General features: G+C 39.8%; 1 protein-coding gene across 1 annotated transcript in view; it reads left to right on the top strand.

The window, feature by feature from the left end:
- Nucleotides 1-1,694: 1,694 nt before the first annotated feature.
- The window catches only part of ino80da (INO80 complex subunit Da), a 33,744-nt gene continuing 16,006 nt past the window's right edge, over nucleotides 1,695-19,432 (top strand). The window contains exons 1-5 of the mRNA XM_061880150.1: nucleotides 1,695-2,184; nucleotides 10,216-10,462; nucleotides 11,566-12,296; nucleotides 14,294-14,396; nucleotides 14,481-14,705. Coding sequence (XP_061736134.1) covers nucleotides 10,245-10,462; nucleotides 11,566-12,296; nucleotides 14,294-14,396; nucleotides 14,481-14,705 — 1,277 coding nt within the window. The 5' untranslated portion in view covers nucleotides 1,695-2,184; nucleotides 10,216-10,244. The remainder of the gene's footprint in view (nucleotides 2,185-10,215; nucleotides 10,463-11,565; nucleotides 12,297-14,293; nucleotides 14,397-14,480; nucleotides 14,706-19,432) is intronic.

Below are 19,432 nucleotides of genomic sequence, written 5' to 3'. Positions count from 1 at the left end.
AGATGAAGTAGCTGTGTTTCAGGAGGATATTTGGACCTCTCTTCTCCATGTGTCCTAAATGCAGAACATGGCAACGACATTGTCACACTTTTTGTTGCACTTGTACACTGCGGTGTCTCCTGACAAAGTTGAATTTCCAATATGGTTGCAGAGGTTGTTGTTGTCGAGCGGGTTGTTGTCATGTCCCCGCAGTGCCTGTAGTGGTGCTGTGAAGGAGTCTGCTGTGGAGCTGACAAAATCCTTACCAGGCAACCTATTGCTTATATTCTCATCAAGCAAAACTATGACCAAAAACCACTGTTTCATGTTCTGTAGACCACAAGGAAGTGTTTTAAATGGAGAAAAAAAAAATCATAATATGACTATTAATATTAAACTCCATTCATCCATCCATTTTCTACCGCATGTCCCTTTGGGTGTAGCAGGGGGTGCTGGAGCCCATCAGACTAAAAAAATAAAATTAAAACTACTATAATTTAGGTGTTGCGTGTGTTTTTGAAAAATGGTTTCAACAAAATCTATGCAATAATTAGCTCATTAGTACATGTACTGAAGACGCGTCTTCAGTAATGCGGACGTTGTATCGATCCGTTGTGGTGAAGAAGGAGCTGAGCCGGAAGGCAAAGCTCTCAATTTACCGGTCGATCTACGTTCCCATCCTCACCTATGGTCATGAGCTTTGGGTCATGACCGAAAGGATAAGATCACGGGTACAAGCGGCCGAAATGAGTTTCCTCCGCCGGGTGGCGGGGCTCTCCCTTAGAGATAGGGTGAGAAGCTCTGCCATCCGGGAGGAGCTCAACGTAAAGCCGCTGCTCCTCCACATCGAGAGGAGCCAGATGAGGTGGTTCGGGCATTTGGTCAGGATGCCACCCGAACGCCTCCCTAGGGATGTGTTTAGGGCACGTCCAGCTGGTAGGAGGCCACGGGGAAGACCCAGGACACGTTGGAAAGACTATGTCTCCCGGCTGGCCTGGGAACGCCTCGGGATCCCCCGGGAAGAGCTAGACGAAGTGGCTGGAGATAGGGAAGTCTGGGCTTCCCTGCTTGGGCTGCTGCCCCCGCGACCCGACCTCGGATAAGCGGAGGATGATGGATGGATGGATGGATAGTACATGTAAACATATCGTGTGTGTGTGTTTGTGTGTTTTCGGGGGTGGTGAAGGATTGGGGCCCCTTTAAGGGTCAGGGGCTCAGAATTTGGTACCATGCCCCTGCCCCTAAAGTGTAGACATTTTTTTTTTGTTAGTGGCAAAAATGTGAAATAAAATCATCTTTAATTCACTTTCCTATCTGTTTGCATACACTTTTTGGAGCACAACAAATAATTATAAAAAAGTATGGCGTTTCATGTAGGTTTTATATTACTAATATTATATTTTCTCTCCTTCATATAATATTTTTTTTGTTGTGTTTTTTTTTACAAATTAGTTTTCATCAGAAACCCCAGTGACTCAGATTAATAATTTACTAGAGAAATTCACAACTTCCAGCATCTTGTTAAAACACAAATACAAGAAAGTCATATGTGCAGGAAGATAGAATTATCATTCAGATCATTTGCATTGAATCATTGCAGAAATGCAATTAAGTGTAAACATTTTATAAGAAAAAGTTACATGTTATGCTGGGTTGCTATGGATGGGGCTGCAGTTGTGTTTTGGTACCTGACATGTGGTCCATCATCAGTGCACAGCCGGCATGAATGTGGCAGCAGGGCAGATCTTGACACAGTCTCACCGAGATGAAGTAGCTGTGTTTCAGGAGGATATTTGGACCTCTCTTCTCCATGTGTCCTAAATGCAGAACATGGCAACGACATTGTCACACTTTTTGTTGCACTTGTACACTGCGGTGTCTGCCGACAAAGTTGAATTTCCAATATGGTTGCAGAGGTTGTTGTTGTCGAGCGGGTTGTTGTCATGTCCCCGCAGTGCCTGTAGTGGTGCTGTGAGGGAGTCTGCTGTGGAGCTGACAAAATCCTTACCAGGCAACCTACTGCTTATATTTTCACCGAGCGCTTATTTTACATGCATCCGAAAATGAAGCCACTCCGAGCCCAATGAAGAGCGCTTTTGTTGTTCTATCGCGGATATCGATGCACGGATAGCCTAGCTGATCGTAATAGACATTTCGGCCGTCTATCTGGAGTGAAGACCGTGCGAGGGCCCTTAGCAGTTGAAGGTAAGCGAGACGCTCTGCGGCGCCGACCTCGATTTGTGTCGATGCCGTGTCGAAGCAGCCTGCGGCCGGCGAGGACGAGCACTCGACGCCGCTGTCTGCCGAAGCTAAAAGGCCTCTTCCGCCCATTTTTTTTTATTTATTCTGTCTCACCTAATAAAACCACTGGGTTAACTTTATGCCTACATACTATTAAATAATGCTTAATGTGTCATTACGTTACCACTATTAATATATTATCCCGGGCCCTCGACTACAGGCCTTAGCGTCGCACGGGACCCTTTTGTTACTAATTGTCGGTCGTAAATATGTAAGCATTACACGCGAATAATTTAGGTGACTTGTTTTGAACGTTTTTAATGTTCCTTTCACGATTTACATAAAGAATGAAAATGTTTACAAACATTTTAAGTGGCGTCGCCGTCTGTAGAGGTTTCCGTTTCCTGGTTAGCTACCGCCTACAATGTCTGTTTTTAGCTTCCGTAGCTAGTTCGCTAACGGTTATGTCGACTTTTCACATATAGTCTAGTGGTTAAGAAAATAACCGCTGCCAAAAGTAAGTGGATCAAAAATTGTCAATGAAGGCATGAACTGCCGGCACACCCACTTACGTCCACTGCAACGCCAAATAAAGTTTCAAAAAGTGTTCATCGAACTACGTGCTAATATTGACAGGCTAACTTCCCCTGTTTAGACCGTCCTAAGGTGGCTGTAATGTGCTATTGGCCAGCATATTCTTACCCGTCTTTACAATAGTTGTAACTATTACATTGTTAACAGGAGCAAAATTGTCTCAAATATACGCCTTATGTGTATTTTGGAATCAGAAGAACCGCGTTGCTCTCAATAGCAACACTTTTGAAATACCTTAAAGCAGTGGTTCTCAGCATTTTTGTAACCAAGAGCTACCTCTTGGGTACTTATTAATGCGAAGGGCTCCCAGTTTGATACACACTTAAATAAATTGCCAGAAATAGCCAATTTGCTCAATTTACCTTTACAAGCCTACTGAAAGCCACTACTACCCACCACGCAGTCTGATAGTTTATATATCAATGATGAAATATTAACATTGCAACACATGCCAATACGGCCTTTTTAGTTTACTAAATTGCAATTTTAAATTTCCCGGGAGTTTCTTCTTTAAAACGTCGCGCTTGACGTCACGGGCTGTTAGGAAATATGAGCGCTGCACACACACACACACAGCTAAAAGTCATCTGCTTTAACCGCATAATTACACAGTATTTTGGAGGTCCGTGTTGCTGAATCTTTTGCAATTTGTTCAAGTAATAATGGAGAAGTCAAAGTAGAAAGATGGAGTTGGGAAGCTTTAGCCTTTAGCCACACAAACACACAGTGATTCATTGTTTAAAATTCCCAAAGGCGAATCTTTACTATGGATCACAGTGGTCAAGCGAACATGGATCCCGACCGAATGTCAACCAGCAGGTTTCGGTGAGAAATTTGTGGTAAAAAGTCGCCACTTACCGGAGATCAGCTGAGCTTGCGCCGACAATAAAGCTGCCGTCGACTTCCCTGAGACAGTGCGCGACTATCAAGTACTGTTAAACTCACTAAAACACTAGCAACACAATAGAAAGATAGGGATTTCCCAGAATTATCCCAGTAAATGTGTCTAAAAACATCTGAATCCGTCCCAATGCAATCGCGTTTTTTTTTTAACTTTTTTTTTTTTTTCTAGTCCGTCGCTATCCAATATTCTCAAACACAAATCTTTCATCCTCGTTCAAATTAATGGGGAAATTGTTGTTTTCTCGGTCCGAATAGCTCTTTTTGTTGGAGGCTCCCATTAAAAACAATGTGAGGATGTGAGGAGCCATCAACAAGTTACGTTATCGTCTGCGACTTCCGGTAAAGGCAGGGCTTTTCTGTTAGCACCAAAAGTTGTGAACTTTATCGTCAATGTTCTCTACTATATCCTTTCAGCAAAAATATGGCAATATCGCGAAATGATCAAGTATGACACATAGAATGGACCTGCTATCCCTGTTTAAATAAGAAAATCTCATTTCAGTAGGCCTTTAACTATGTTATTATTAATAATTAATGATATTTATCTTTGTGGAAACACTGATCATCTTAATGATTTCTCACAATAAATATGTATAAAAACAGATAAATATCAATGTGCAACACTTTATTTTTATATTTTCTCTATAAGTGCACATTTTTCAAAGTGAACATTTTCAAATGATCGCTTCTAAGACAGTCTTGTGAAATCACAATATCCCATTTTAACTAGATAACCACTAACATTTTTTAACAAATCATGAACTACTTTGCACCATGTTTGTACAAATAATAACTCATGTAAAATACAAAAGTCACATCTCAATTTTTTTAATAAATCTTGTCACACTTTGAACTGGACACCAAATCTGTTATCTGTTTCTTTGTCAGTTAGCGGGAAGCCTGGCATTGCATGTTAACTAGTGATTTGTACTCTGGTGTGTAATTTGACACTGCGACTCTGAGTGAGTCTTGCAGATGTGCATCAGTGAGGCGTGTTCTGTGTTTGTTCTTGATGAAGTTCATGTCAGAAAAGGCTGATTCACAAAGATAAGTTGAACCAAACAGGCCTGCAGCCTTCATAGCTGCTGCGCATACAACACTGTACTTTTCTGTGTCAACAAGGCACCAAAAGTTTGGTGCAGCCTGTTTGGTTTTAAATTTAAAATTGTCAGGAAAGAATAGGAGGGAAATTAAAAGGTGAAAAGGTATATGTGTTTAAATATCCTAAAATAATTTTTTAAGGTTGTATTTTTTCTCTAAAATTGTCTTTCTGAAAGTTATAAGAAGCAAAGCAAAAAAATACATTAATTTATTTAAACAAGTGAAGACCAAGTCTTTAAAATATTTTCTTGGATTTTCAAATTCTATTTGAGTTTTGTCTCCCTTAGAATTAAAGATGTTGAGCAAAGCGAGACGAGCTTGCTAGTAAATAAATACAATTTTAAAAATAGAGGCAGCTCACTGGTAAGTGCTGCTGTTTGAGCTATTTTTAGAACAGGCCAGCGGGCGACTCATCTTGTCCTTATGGGCGACCTGGTGCCCGCGGGCACCGTGTTGGTGACCTCTGGTCTAGTGGTTAAGAAAATGACCGCTGCCAAAAGTAAGTGGATCAAAAATTGTCAATGAAGGCATGAACTGCCGGCACACCCACTTACGTCCACTGCAACGCCAAATAAAGTTTCAAAAAGTGTTCATCGAACTACGTGCTAATATTGACAGGCTAACTTCCCCTGTTTAGACCGTCCTAAGGTGGCTGTAATGTGCTATTGGCCAGCATATTCTTACCCGTCTTTACAATAGTTGTAACTATTACATTGTTAACAGGAGCAACATTTCCTCAAATATGCACCTTATGTGTATTTTGGAATCAGAAGAATCGTGCTGCTCTCAATAGCAACACTTTTGAAATACCTTAAAGCTTTGATGATTGAAACTTTTATTAGTAGATTGCACAGTACAGTACATATTCCGGACAATTGACCACTACATGGTAATACCCGAATAAGTTTTTCAACTTGTATAAGTCGGGGTCCACGTTAAGTAGTGGTCCCCAACCTTTTTTGCACCACGGACCGGTTTGATGTAGGCGTTATTTTCAGGTACCGGCTTCCCACTTGTGAAAAATACAAGTCACTATAAGGCTGAATTAGCGGGAGGCCTGGGCTTGTTTCTTTGCAATGAAATGCTGATGGAAATCAGACAATCTGTCACATTTATATTTGATATGTTCATTAATGTGCATCGTATCATGTCACAAAGTTATAACAAATGGCAACTTCCTTATTCAATCAATCAATCAATGCTTATTTGTATAACCCGAAATCACAAGTGTCTCAAAGGGCTGCACAAACCACAACGACATCCTCAGTAGAGCCCACATAAGGGCAAGGAAAACTTACTCAAGTGGGACGTCGGTGACAGTGACAATGATGACTATGAGAAACCTTGGAGAGGACGCATATGTGGGCAACCCCCCCTCCCTGCTAATATTGACAGGCTAACTTCCCCTGTTTAGACCGCTGTCATGCCAAATTTCTTCTCCCTACAAAAACCTTCCCCCCCATTTACTTCCGGGGTCATTATTAACAGAGGTGGGTAGTAACGCGCTACATTTACTCCGTTACATCCACTTGAGTAATTTTTGGGATAAATTGTACTTCTAAGAGTAGTTTTCATGCAACATTCTTTTACTTTTACTTGAGTATATTTATACAGAAGAAACGCTACTTTTACTCCGCTCCATTTATCTACAATCAGCTCGCTACTCGCTACTTTTTTTGAATCGATCTGTTAATGCACACTTTGTTTGTTTTGATGTTGTCAGACACGCATTCAAAGTAGGATACGCGTGCATGCGTTTCACCAATCAAATGCAGTCACTGGTGACGTTGGACCAATCAAACAGAGCCAAGTGGTCACGGGACCTTCACACGTAGAACCCAACATGTTGAAAAACTTATTGGGGTGTTACCATTTAGTGGTCAACTGTAGGGAATATGTACTGTACTGTGCAATCTACTAATAAAAGTTTCAATCAATCAACCAATCAATCAAAAGTGTAAAGGAAAAAAGACACTTTTTATTTCAACCGTACTTCCCGTCAAAAGCCTAAAGACTGATCATGATGTATTAGACAGGAAGGAGGAACTTTTTTTCTCCTCCATTTGAAAATGTGGACATTATCAGCACTATACTGTCTGATTCCAATCAATGCAAGTCATCAGAATCAGGTAATACACCAACTTATATTCTTGTCTTCATTAAAGATAGGAATCTATATGTTAAACATGCATGTATATTCATTAAAACACCTTTAACATGTGAACAAAAACGGCAAAATAAAAAAATATAAATTATATTATATAAAGGTATGTGTATATATATATATATATATGATATGTGTGTATGTATATGTATATATGAGGTAGATCACCTCGACTTGGTCATTTATTAAGTAATTGATTAACGTTGAAAAACTTATTGGGGTGTTACCATTTAGTGGTCAATTGTACAGAATATGTACTGTACTGTGCAATCTACTAATAACAGTTTAAATCAATCAATCAATCAATCGATGAATGCCTACTGAGCCTATGGTGCTGTTAAGTTATTGTGGCTCAATTTGCCTTAATTTTTTTTATTTTCATGTATTATTATTTAATATATATTATTGTTTTAGTTGCTTAAGAGATATTCCTGGCTATGAATTTGCTCATTGCTATTTTTATGTTTTTGTGCATTATTTGTTGCCGTTATCATTAAACAAACAGGTTACTCAGTACTTGAGTAGTTTTTTCACAACATACTTTTTACTTTTACTCAAGTAAATATTTGGGTGACTTCTCCCTACTTTTACTTGAGTAATAAATCTCTAAAGTAACAGTACTCTTACTTGAGTACAATTTCTGGCTACTCTACCCACCTCTGATTATTAATAATGACGTTTTGTTAACGCTATATTATAAAAATATAACGCTATATTATAAAAAATAAAAAATAAACTATTTACAAACACAAGCTATGGGATGACATAAGAGGAAACGTGACCCCGGAAGTAAATGCGTCATCCTATAGCTTGTGTTTGTAAATTGTTTTTAAAAAATTTTTATAATATAGCGTTAACAAAACGTCTGTATTTTTATAGTATAGCGTTATATTTTTATAATATAGCGTTAACAAAACGTCTGTATTAATCATGACCCCGGAAGTAAATGGGGGGGAGGTTTTTGTAGGGGGGAAGAAATTTGGCGTGACACCGTTCTATGGTGGCATTACTGCGGTGTGGCCCTACATGAAAACAAGTTTGACACCCCAGGTCTAGTGGGACAGACCAAAGTTAAGTCAGAGAAATTGCAGTCCCTATTTAGTTTCTCTTCACAGACCGGTGGTTGGGGACCACTGCCTTAAAGTCAATGATGGTATGAATTTTGAGTTATTCGTTTATTTGTAGCCCAATGTTTATATTATCCAAACTACACACACACTTATTGATGGATGTGATGACAAGCTTGAGTACTGCAATGTATATGTTTTTAATTAATTAGTGTGTACTGTACTTGCAAACTTGTGTACTTACTTTTATTCGTCAGTTTATTGACAATACAGTCCAAACATGTTGGAACTAAATAATAGACAACGTATGGATGGACGGTATAAGACTTTACAGTACTGTTGTCAAACTCAAGGTGCGGGGCCAAATCTGGCCCGACTCAGCATTTTACGTGGCCCGCCATAACATTTTGATGTGTCTTGACACATCATTCTGACCACACCATTTTATGTGGTCCACCATATTTTTTTCTCGGCACGTCACATCATTTTATCGTGGCCTGTCCCTTCGTTCTTAAGGCCTACTGAAAGCCACTACTACCCACCACACAGTCTGATAGTTTATATATCAATGAGGAAATATTAACATTGCAACACATGCCAATACGGCCGGGTTAGTTTACTAAAGTGCAATTTGAAATTTCGCGCCGTAAAATCCTGCTGAAAACATCTCGGTATGATGACGCCTGTGCGTGACGTCATGGATTGTAGAGGACATTTTGCATTTTGTGCCAGCATCGTGCCCAGCTGTTAAGTCGTCTGTTTTCATCACAAAATTCCACAGTATTCCGGACATCTGGGTTGGTTAATCTTTTGCAATTTGTTCGATGAACAATGGAGACATCAAAGAAGAAAGCTGTAGGTGGGAAGCGGTCTATTGCGGCCAGCTTTAGCAACACAAACACAGCCGGTGTTTCATTGTTTACATTCCCGGAAGATGACAGTCAAGCTTTACTATGGAACAGAGATGTCAAGCGAACACGGTTTGATTGGACCACACACACAAAGTATAGTGTATTATGCGGCGATTATTTTTACCATTCTGTATTCTGAAGGAGATCTATGTCGTGTGCTACTCCAGCATCAATAACAGCAGCGTCCTCCTGACCGTCACCTTCAGCGTCGGGTTCAAAGCGGTATGGCTCGATCCCTTGTTGCGTTTGTGCCTGGCCGAGTGGTCCTGCCACCCTCACGGCTGCCACGGCGCCGCTCACAGCATCTTCCCTATCTGAATTGCTCCCACTGCCCTCTAGTCCTTTTTTTTTTCTCTAGTCCTTCACTCTCACTTTCCTCATCCACAAATCTTTCATCCTCGCTGAAATTAATGGGGAAATCGTCGCTTTTTCGGTCTGAATCGCTCTCGCTGCTGGTAGCCATGATTGTAAACAATGTTCAGATGTGAGGAGCTCCACAACCCGTGACGTCACGCGCACATCGTCTGCTACTTCCGGTACAGGCAAGGCTTCTTTATCAACACCAAAAGTTACAAACTTTATCGTGGATGTTCTCTACTAGATCCTTTCAGCAAAAATATGGCAATATGGCGAAATGATGAAGTATGACACATAGAATGGACCTGATGTCCCCGTTTAAATAAGAACATCTCATTTCAGCAGGACTTAAGGTGGCCTGTATGTCATTTTTTTTGTGGTTCAACATATTTAATGTGGTCTCCATATCATTTTACTGTGGCCTAACACACAATTTTTGTGGCCTGCGAAAGGCTTGAATTAAAAAAGCACTTTCTGGCTAAATGTATCTCTTCTTTCAATTTTTACAGACACATGCTGAAATCGCACATGCAATTGCATTTGTTGTACACGTTAGTATTATCTGATGTTCCAAGCATTTATTTTTTGCTTATCAAATATAAACACTTAAATATCTGCTTGCCATCTTGACTTACGATTTCACAGCAAGTTATCCATCAATCTGTAAAACTCATATTAATCAAAAACTTTGCAATTTGTGTACAAGGCTATTGTACATTTATAGTCATATATATATTACATGCGGCATTCTAAAGGCAGCCATAATTGCGATGTGACCCTCAATGAAAATGTATTCGACGCCCCTGCTTTACAGTACAACCTGTTTATGCACATATGGTTATGTCCTCATTTTGAAGCATTAGTGATGTAATTCTTTCCTCTGACTTTATCCCATCAGCTGATGTTGTCAAGGACAAGAGTCACGTGATGTATGAAGGCAAACACATACACTTCTCAGAGGTGGACAATAAGCCCTTGTGCTCATACAGCCCAAAGCTCTGCAAACAACGCAGACTCAATGGATACGCATTCTGCATCCGGCACGTTCTGGAGGATAAGACAGCCCCCTTCAAGCAGTGTGAATATGTGGCCAAGTACAACAGTCAGCGGTGTACCAACCCCATCCCTAAATCAGAGGACCGCAGGTTTGTAAACCGCTTGTGTTGTGGGTAGGCTTAATACCGTATTTCTTTGAATTGCCGCCGGGGCGCTAATAAATTTAAAACTTCTTCTCACTCCGGCGTTTACCAAAGGCATGCGGTAAAGGCTAGCATGTGCTAATTATTTTAAAACTTCTTCTCACTCCGGCACTTACCAAAGGCATGCGATAAATTTAGGCCTGTGCTTATAAATTTAAGTGTGATGTAAGGATACCATCATGAAAAGCACATTTAATAAAAATAAACGTTATTATGGTCTTACCTTTACTTATAAATGAAGTCCATGCGCAGCTCCCTCTGATTAAAAGCATCGATAACTTGTTTATAGAAGTCTTCCTTATCTTTCTTCAGTTTTAAAAGTCTCTCGGTCTCGATGGAGATCTTCCTTTATTACCTCTTGCTTCGATTGAAAGTCCAGTTTAGGAAACTGTTTTATTTTAGATATGTAATCCTCCATGTTAAAAGTGCAAGCGAGAGGAAAAAATAAACGATCGCTGCTCACTCTTGCTGCTTGTTGTCACTTCTTCTGCAGCCGAGTAGTCGCAAGAAGGATCACTAGCGCCCTCTACCACCAGTATGCGGGAGTCATTTAATGACTCATATTTGACACACGCAGCTACGGTATATCAATAAAACATAGCTGCTTACTGTTCTTTTTAGCATATTCAATAGCTTGGACCTTAAATCCTACTGAATAGCTCTTAATCTTCTTCCCTTTATGTGATTTCAAATGATTGAAATCAGTCTCCTCCATTTTGAAAATGATGACAGGTGAAGTGTCACTCGTGACGTGACGAGTTTGACCCGGCGGAAATTCTAGACATATGCTAATTATTTTGCGAAACGAGTTTGACCCGGCGGAAATTCTAGACTTGCGCTAATAAAAATAATATTTTGCGAAACGAGTTTGACCCGGCGTTAATCCTGAGTAGTAATGCTAAGCATGCGCTAATTATTTTGCGGAACGAGTTTGACCCGGCAGTAATTCGAGGCAGGCACATACTATACACCCGGCGGGAATTCAAGGAAATACGGTAATCACATGTAGTGGATGTACGTACATAGACTGTGTACAATTGTTCTTCTAGGTACTGCAACAGCCACCTGCAGGTCCTTGGCTTCATCCCCAAGAAGGAACGCAAGAAGAAACATGACGCGTTGGAGGAAATGCGTACCCGGGCTCACCTGGAGTCTGTTGCTCTCAACATAACGGTGCCATCTTTACCTCTGAAAGTGTCCAACGGTCTAAACGAACTTCCACCATCCCCACCCTACACGCGCCTGTTAGCCCTTTCCGATGGGGAACTCCTGGACCCATTTGCCTTTTACGAGGGTGACACAGACGGGGAAGACATAGGCCCCCCTCGGAAAAGCAACACAATCAAGAAGAAACTACAGAGCCGGCCGGTGCTGAACCAGAAATTCTGCCAGGACATTGACCGTTTCCACACACCCTCTGAGCACTTTAGTCCCTCCCCCGTACCCCGCGCCCACCCTCCGTCGCCCCTCAACACGCACCCCTCACGGCAGCAGTCAGGTCTTCTCCAGGTGCCCCAGCAGCAGGCTCTATTATGCAATCCACCACCACCTCAGACGCTCAACTTTTTGCCTCCTGGGACACCTGCGAATGCAACACCCAGTCCGGCGCACCCTCCGGGGCCATCACTCAGCAGGAAAACACTTTTTGCTTCCAATCACGTGGTTGTCATGCGGCCCGCCTCCTACTCGCCTTCGGCTCGCTGTCTGGCCCGGTTGCAACATCTGGTGCAGCTTTGTGCCAAGAGACACCAGGAATATGGGCACCTCTTTCCACATTTAGGTGATTCATTGTCATTTATCCGGCACCACAGTTAAAATGTGTATACTGTATTTCCTCAAATAGTGGCAATGGGCAGTATGAGCCTTTTATTAGCCATTTGTATGGTAGAGGTATAATAAAAAATTACATCACAATGATCAAAATAATACAAACCCCGTTTCCATATAAGTTGGGAAATTGTGTTGGATGTAAATATAAACGGAATACAATGATTTGCAAATCCTTTTCAACCCATATTTAATTGAATGCACTACAAAGACAACATATTTGATGTTCAAACTCATAAACTTTTTTTTTTGTTGAAAATTATAATTAAATGTGGACTCGTCAGACCACAGAACACTTTTCCACTTTGCATCAGTCCATCTTAGATGACCTGGGACCCAGAGAAGCCGGCGGCATTTCTGGATGTTGTTGATGAATGGCTTTCGCTTTGCATAGTAGAGCTTTAACTTGCACTTACAGATGTAGCGACAAACTATTTAGTGACAGTGGTTTTCTGAAGTGTTCCTGTGCCCATGTGGTGATATCCTTTAGAGATTGTTGTCGGTTTTTGATACAGTACTGTCTGAAGAATTGAAGGTCACTGTCACTCAATGTTGGTTTCCGGCCATGCCGCTTACATGGAGTGATTTCTCCAGATTCTCTGAACCTTTTGATGATATTATGGAGCATAGATGTTGAAATCCCTAAATTTCTTGCAATTGCACTTTGAGAAAGGTTGTTCTTAAACTGTTTGACTATTTTCACACGCAGTTGAGGACAAAGGGGTGTACCTCGCCCCATCCTTTCTTGTGAGCATTTTTTGGGAAGCTGTTTTTATAGCCAATCATGGCACCCACCTGTTCCCAATTAGCCTGCACACCTGTGGGATGTTCCGAATAAATGTTTGATGAGCATTCCTCAACTTTATCAGTATTTATTGCCACCTTTCCCAACTTCTTTGTCACGTGTTGCTGGCATCAAATTCTAAAGTTAAGGATGTTTTGCAAAAAAACATTTTTTTTTATCAGTTTGAACATCAAATATGTTGTCTTTGTAGCATATTCAACTGAATATGGGTTGAAAAGGATTTGCAAATCATTGTATTCTGTTTATATTTACATCTAACACTATTTCCCAACTACTATGGAAACAGGGTTTGTATATTTCACAATGTTATTATTTGTTCAAAATCATTAATCACATTTTTGTTTGTTCTTTAATTTTGTTTTGCTCTTAAACTGCATTTTGAGCTTCAGCTTTACAGATACCAAGTCTGCTCTGCCAGCAGTACAGTCGTCCCTTGTGTATTGTGAGTAATTGGTTCCGAACAAGACCCCTATGAAATTTGGAATCTTTTATCATAGATCTAATATTTTCATAATTTGAGCATAAAAAAACGTTATAACGTTATAAAGGAGATTTTCAACATTGTGGGAGCATTCAAGATGTGAAATAACACTGTTTAGTCACCTTACACTCTGAACAGTGCGCTGTGATTAGTTTTGTCTCTTCGAGTGGCCAATATTACTGTAGATCTGAGTCCATTTAGCCATTGTTATGCTTAAAAATACTTAATTCAGGCCAAATACGTTTGGGAATATTTCTTTAAAAAGCAAATCACAATGAAATCAGATGTGGGGAAATAATGACTATTAGTAATATGTAAATTTTTACAGTAAAGTTAGAACAAATAAATCACAGTGATCAAAAATATATAATCTTGTTCAATATCTTTCATAATTTGTATTTTTTCTCTAATTTAGGGGGGGTTGCTCATAAACTCTAGTTTGAGCTCCAGCTTTACAGATACCATGTCTGGTCTGCCGGCTGTATCAGTCATATTACAGGTAGTTGAAGCCACCTTATAAGGAGATTCAAAAGGAAGCATCCATGAGGTGCAGCATTTTCAAGTAGTGGATTATTTGGAGGCCACAGTCTTGAGGAAATGCAGTATTTAAAGAGATTTTGTCTAGCTGGGATGTATGAGCGTTTACTAACAGGCTCTCTTACAGGACTGGACTGGTCGGAAGACAGTGCGGATGACGACGAGGACGATGAAGAAGATGAAGCAGAAAGATTCCTTCCCGGCCTGAGCTCTTGGAGACCGCAGAATGGGTCAGCAAGCCAAAAGTTAACACGCACGCAAGTCCACGGAAGCTCTTGACTTCATGGCAACAAATGATTGTCTCCCCAAACTAGGCTGGAGGACGACGTGGGCTCCTCTCGTAGAACGCGGATATTGCGGCTTTGCTCCTATCTGCAGCAGAAGTACAAGCACATGTGCAGGCAGGAGAGGGCGAGTATCCGCCAGAAGAGATACCGTTATGCCTTCCGCAAAGCCTTGCTGCACGCTGCCAGCAAAAACCCCGACTGTGCCGGACAGCTGGTCCAGGAGCTGCACAGTTTCTCTCAAAGTGCATCAAGGTAACCGGCTGGATTATTAATATTTTTTTTTGTAGTTTTCTTTTGGAACATCCATCCATCCATCCATTTTCTACCGCTTATTCCCTTTGGGGTCGCGGGGGGCCTATCTCAGCTGCAATCGGGCGGAAGGCGGGGTACACCCTAGACAAGTCGCCACCTCACAGGGCCAACACAGATAGACAGACAACATTCACACTCATTTTCACACACTAGGGCCAATTTAAACATCTGTGCATTTTGGCCATTTGTTTTGCACAGTGCACACTAGTTATTTATTTACCAAATTTGTAAACAATGGCTTTTTCCTTTAATGTTGGGAACACTATAATAATTCTGCCCACGTTAATCAACATTAAACTGCCTCAAATTGTTGCTTTGATTAAATAAAATTACAAAACCTTTCTTTTACATATAAAAAGTGCAACATAAACAGTTTCAAATCAACTCATGCATAATTTATAATAGCGTTTGGGAAGCCTGTAGTTGACTTTAATTATGTAAATGTTATATTTGTATCAACATGTGATAGCAGGAACCCTGCCATTCACAACTAGGCTGCTACATTACTAATGATTCATGTAACTATAGCTGAAAAAATAGTAATATAACAACACAATGGAGTTCAATGAAATAACAGACAAGGCTTTGCTGCCCCTAACACACACGCACACACACACACACACCGCAAAATGAGTTAACGTTACGCTAAAAGCTAATTAGCCTTCACCTCAAGCCAGAACTGCGAGCGAGCTGCGCTGCAGTTCAAGTTTCTAGAAGGTCAACAGGCTCATAGTGATGTTTGTAATAGTTGTGACTGGGAAGTGTTTTTTATGATTTGGGGAGAGTCCGCTGTTCCCCTGCTAAACGGATATCCGCTCGATGCCTGTTGAAGCATTGACTACAACGCTCTGAATACGCACTGCTGATTGGCTGTTACATCGCTCTGAATACGCACTGCTGACTGGCTTTGTATGTAACCAATCAGATGGTTGTGTGGGCGGGACAATGTCTGCTGCTCAGACAGAAGCAGAAAGCAGAGCAGCTTGTGAAGACTTATTCTTACAAACTCGTTCGATACGCCCGCGTGCCGAACCGAAAACCTCGTACCGAAACGGCTTAATACAAATACAAGTACGGTTACACCCCTATTAAAAATGTAATGTCCAATTCGATAACATGCAAGAAAATAATTTAGAAAACGTTTCCTATTTGGGAACACTATCCTATACTTCCGGTGTTGTGACCTCTGTTTACATTCGCCACGTCAAAAATATACCTTCTCGCTGATAAATGCTCTTAGGGCCTGATTTACTAGGATCCAAATACCTCGCACTAAACAGCGTGTGCAATCTATAAAGTAGCGTTAAATATTCGTGGGTTTGTTGCATGTGGTCTACTAACATTTAAATGAGGATTTTGCGTTAACTATACAGGACACTCAATCCTTTACTACATACTGTATTCATTTTATCCCACTTGTGGCGTTTGGTATGTTATCAAACATACAGGAGACATCAACCACTTTTTATGGGCATTTTAGACACAGTCCAAAGTGCATCTACAACGGAACACACTTTCTTTTCAGTGTTGAAAGTGCGCTTATGCGGGAGAGAGAGGCTGCACTTTTACTATGCTCAAGATGCACAAACATTTATACTTTAAGACGTTTTTTGCACATAGGAAAAATTTTAATATTATATATTATAGAAGAAAAAATAAACAGCATTAAAAAAACACCTGGTAGACACAAAATGCATCAGTAGAATTTGTTTGGCAGCTATAAAATTATAAAAGGATGTTGCTGAATAGACAATATGGCTACTATTTGTTTATTTCTGACAGTTCAGATACGTTGACACACACGCGTAAGACAGAGGATTCTGTCTTTGCAGCACGAGCACCGAGTGTGTGTCAGTTTGTACATACTTTTTGGACGGGCTAAATAAAACGCTAAATAGTGCTCGCAAAACGGTGATGAGTGTCGATTAATCAAATTGTGCGTGCCAAAAATTCTCAGTATTCTGTGCGTTTTGATGACCAGCATATATTCTGCATATTAATGTAAAACAGAGACGCAAAATGTATTGCATGCCTTATTCTGCTCTCTTAAATGAAAACTGCACTTTTTGGGAAATTTTCCTATCATCATTATGAGAGCATAATGACGATAGGAAATATTGCAAGGAGATGGATGTTTTGTTTTTTTAATGCATTCTAACTTGATAAACGTAAATAAAACTTGTACTTGTAAACGTGTAAATAAAAGTCCGCTTACAATTGAGTCAGTAGAAGGTCCTCTATTTCGGCCATTAAGTCCTCTAAATGAACATCCAAAAAGCCCCAACAATACTCCATTTACATTTTGTGACCTGAATTTATGCAAGTATTAGTGAGTATTACAAGCGCAAATGCAGGAAAAAGCATTTTTGGCGGCGCATTGTCACACAGAGCTAATAAACTTGTTGCTGCTATATTGACATCATCGGCCGTTGAGCTGCTTTCTTGCCTCGGAGCCCGTGAAAGTTTATTCTAGATCATAAATCATGCCTCTCACTTTGACAGTAGAAAGATGCGGACATAATCCGACAAATTGGTCAATTATGGCATCCAACTTAGATCCGGGAATGGCGAGAAAGTAAAAAAAGGACGTTTGGCTCCATCCCCTTTTTTTGTGAGGATTATGAGGCATTGTTTATCTAAACGGGAATATATCAAAATCCCATCAGTCGCCATCCCAGTGTACAGTAAGTGTGTTTTATTATGTTTGTTGACTCTCATGAAGTCTGCAGTGAGTAGTATCAGTGATGTTGTCGAAGGAAAAAGCAAACGCTGTGATGAGTTTTTAAAATTAATACGCCCCCCTTTTGCTTCAAATGATCAAAATACGTAATTATTACATATAAACTTACAGCGTGCATATACACAAGTATAGTGAATGATTGAGAAAATTCCAAAAAGTGTGGTTTCCCTTTAACAGACGCAACCCACTTTACTCATGTTTAGCGTGTGGTATCAAGTTTGCACGTCTTTTAGTACAAGCAAACCTTGAGTAAATCAAGCCCTTAGTCTCTGCTTTTTTTATTGAGTATGACTGCAAAATCAGCAAGGTAAGGCAGAAGAAAATGTTATTCTGTATTAATATTGTTATTACCATTAGTATTATATTACGGTTTTAAATATAGTGTCATTATTATTGTCAATACTATTATTATTGGTTATGTCGCTATTTTTAAAAAAAATGAAATACTAGCATACCTGTTTATACTGTCTCTGCTGATGCTGTAAATTCTGTTGTTTGCTGTTCTCTCTCTCTGTCTTTTCCCTATTATCTTCTTTTTATCCCTCCCTGGTCCAGTTCGGTCAGGGCGAACACGAAATATATCCAAACATTTCACTAAGTCAAACACAAATAATGCAAAAAAAAAAAGTATCCCACACTTCTCCTTTGTAAAGTAAACCTGTACAGCAGATAAGACCACCCTGATCAACAACATTATTTGATATATTGTTGGACAGGGCAGGTTTAAAAAATAAAACGAACCACCATAGGGCCAAGAAAGTTGTAATTTCCGTGATATCGACCGATAACAACACAGATTACATGTAATAACTGTACTGTACACTTTCACGGTATTTATGATAAGACCTATTAACAGCTTAATAATATCAACACAATATTTGGACTGGCTCCGTATATTATTTTATTTCAGACAATTGTTTGAGCAAAACAAAATCAAGAGTACAAAACAAAAAAAAACAAAAAAAAACTACTACTACTGCTACTACTCATTTAAAACCCTTTTGCCCTCAAAGTCCTCCTGTGACCAGACATTTATTCCTTTAATTTGTAAACCAAAAAAAATAAGATTTTCAGAAAATAGAAATCGCAATTTACTCACTCTAGTATCGATCATATACTGATATTACCCCTGGTATCGACAACACCGAATTTCTGAATTGATCCTTTCTCTTATGTGTCTACTGAATGAAAATGCTGACAAAGCAGAAATTATTGTCATATTATCCTCTGTCTAACTCTTATTAATCTACTTGAACATTTCCAGTCAATATCTCTATACTTTCTGTTGTAACATGGTTCCATTTATGCTTCTTAAACTTTAAAAAGCACTTATTTCTTCTGTTGTTTTTACCGGGAATTGATTAACGTGGATCCCGACTTAAACAGGTGGAAAAACTTATTGGGGTGTTACCATTTAGTGGTCAATTATACGGAATATGTACTGTACTGTGCAATCTACTAATAAAAGCTTCAATCAATGAAGTGGCTTGTGCAGCCCTTTGAGATATTTGTAATTAAGGGCTATATAAATAAACTTTGATTGATTGATAGATATTATGAAATGCAGTTTACTTGCCGTAATGGAGGTTGTTATTATTTTAGGAGAGCAGCTCCACACTGTGTATTGAGATGTAGACAATTAGCTGCCGGGGCAGCGAGAGGGGATCGGATAGGCATTAAAAAACAATAACGAACAATGGCGAACACAACATTTTTAAAGAAAGTCGTCCGCAACTGATGGGTGGCCGATTGATCGGAAGATCCCAAATATTTGTGTATCTGGAAGGGATTATTTGAATTAACATTATTTATTATGGAAAAACTAGGTTTGGTTTTCTTACGATTCCGTCTTAGTCGGACCATTTAGGAGGGATTACGACCAAAAACCAAGGTACTACTAGTATTAGGACAATTTACAAAACATCAT

The sequence above is a fragment of the Nerophis ophidion genome, linkage group LG19 (genome assembly GCF_033978795.1).
Source record: "Nerophis ophidion isolate RoL-2023_Sa linkage group LG19, RoL_Noph_v1.0, whole genome shotgun sequence".
Taxonomy (NCBI): Eukaryota; Metazoa; Chordata; class Actinopteri; order Syngnathiformes; family Syngnathidae; genus Nerophis; species Nerophis ophidion.
Note: the sequence above shows the minus strand (reverse complement) of the source record. Positions and strands in the feature narration are given on the sequence as shown.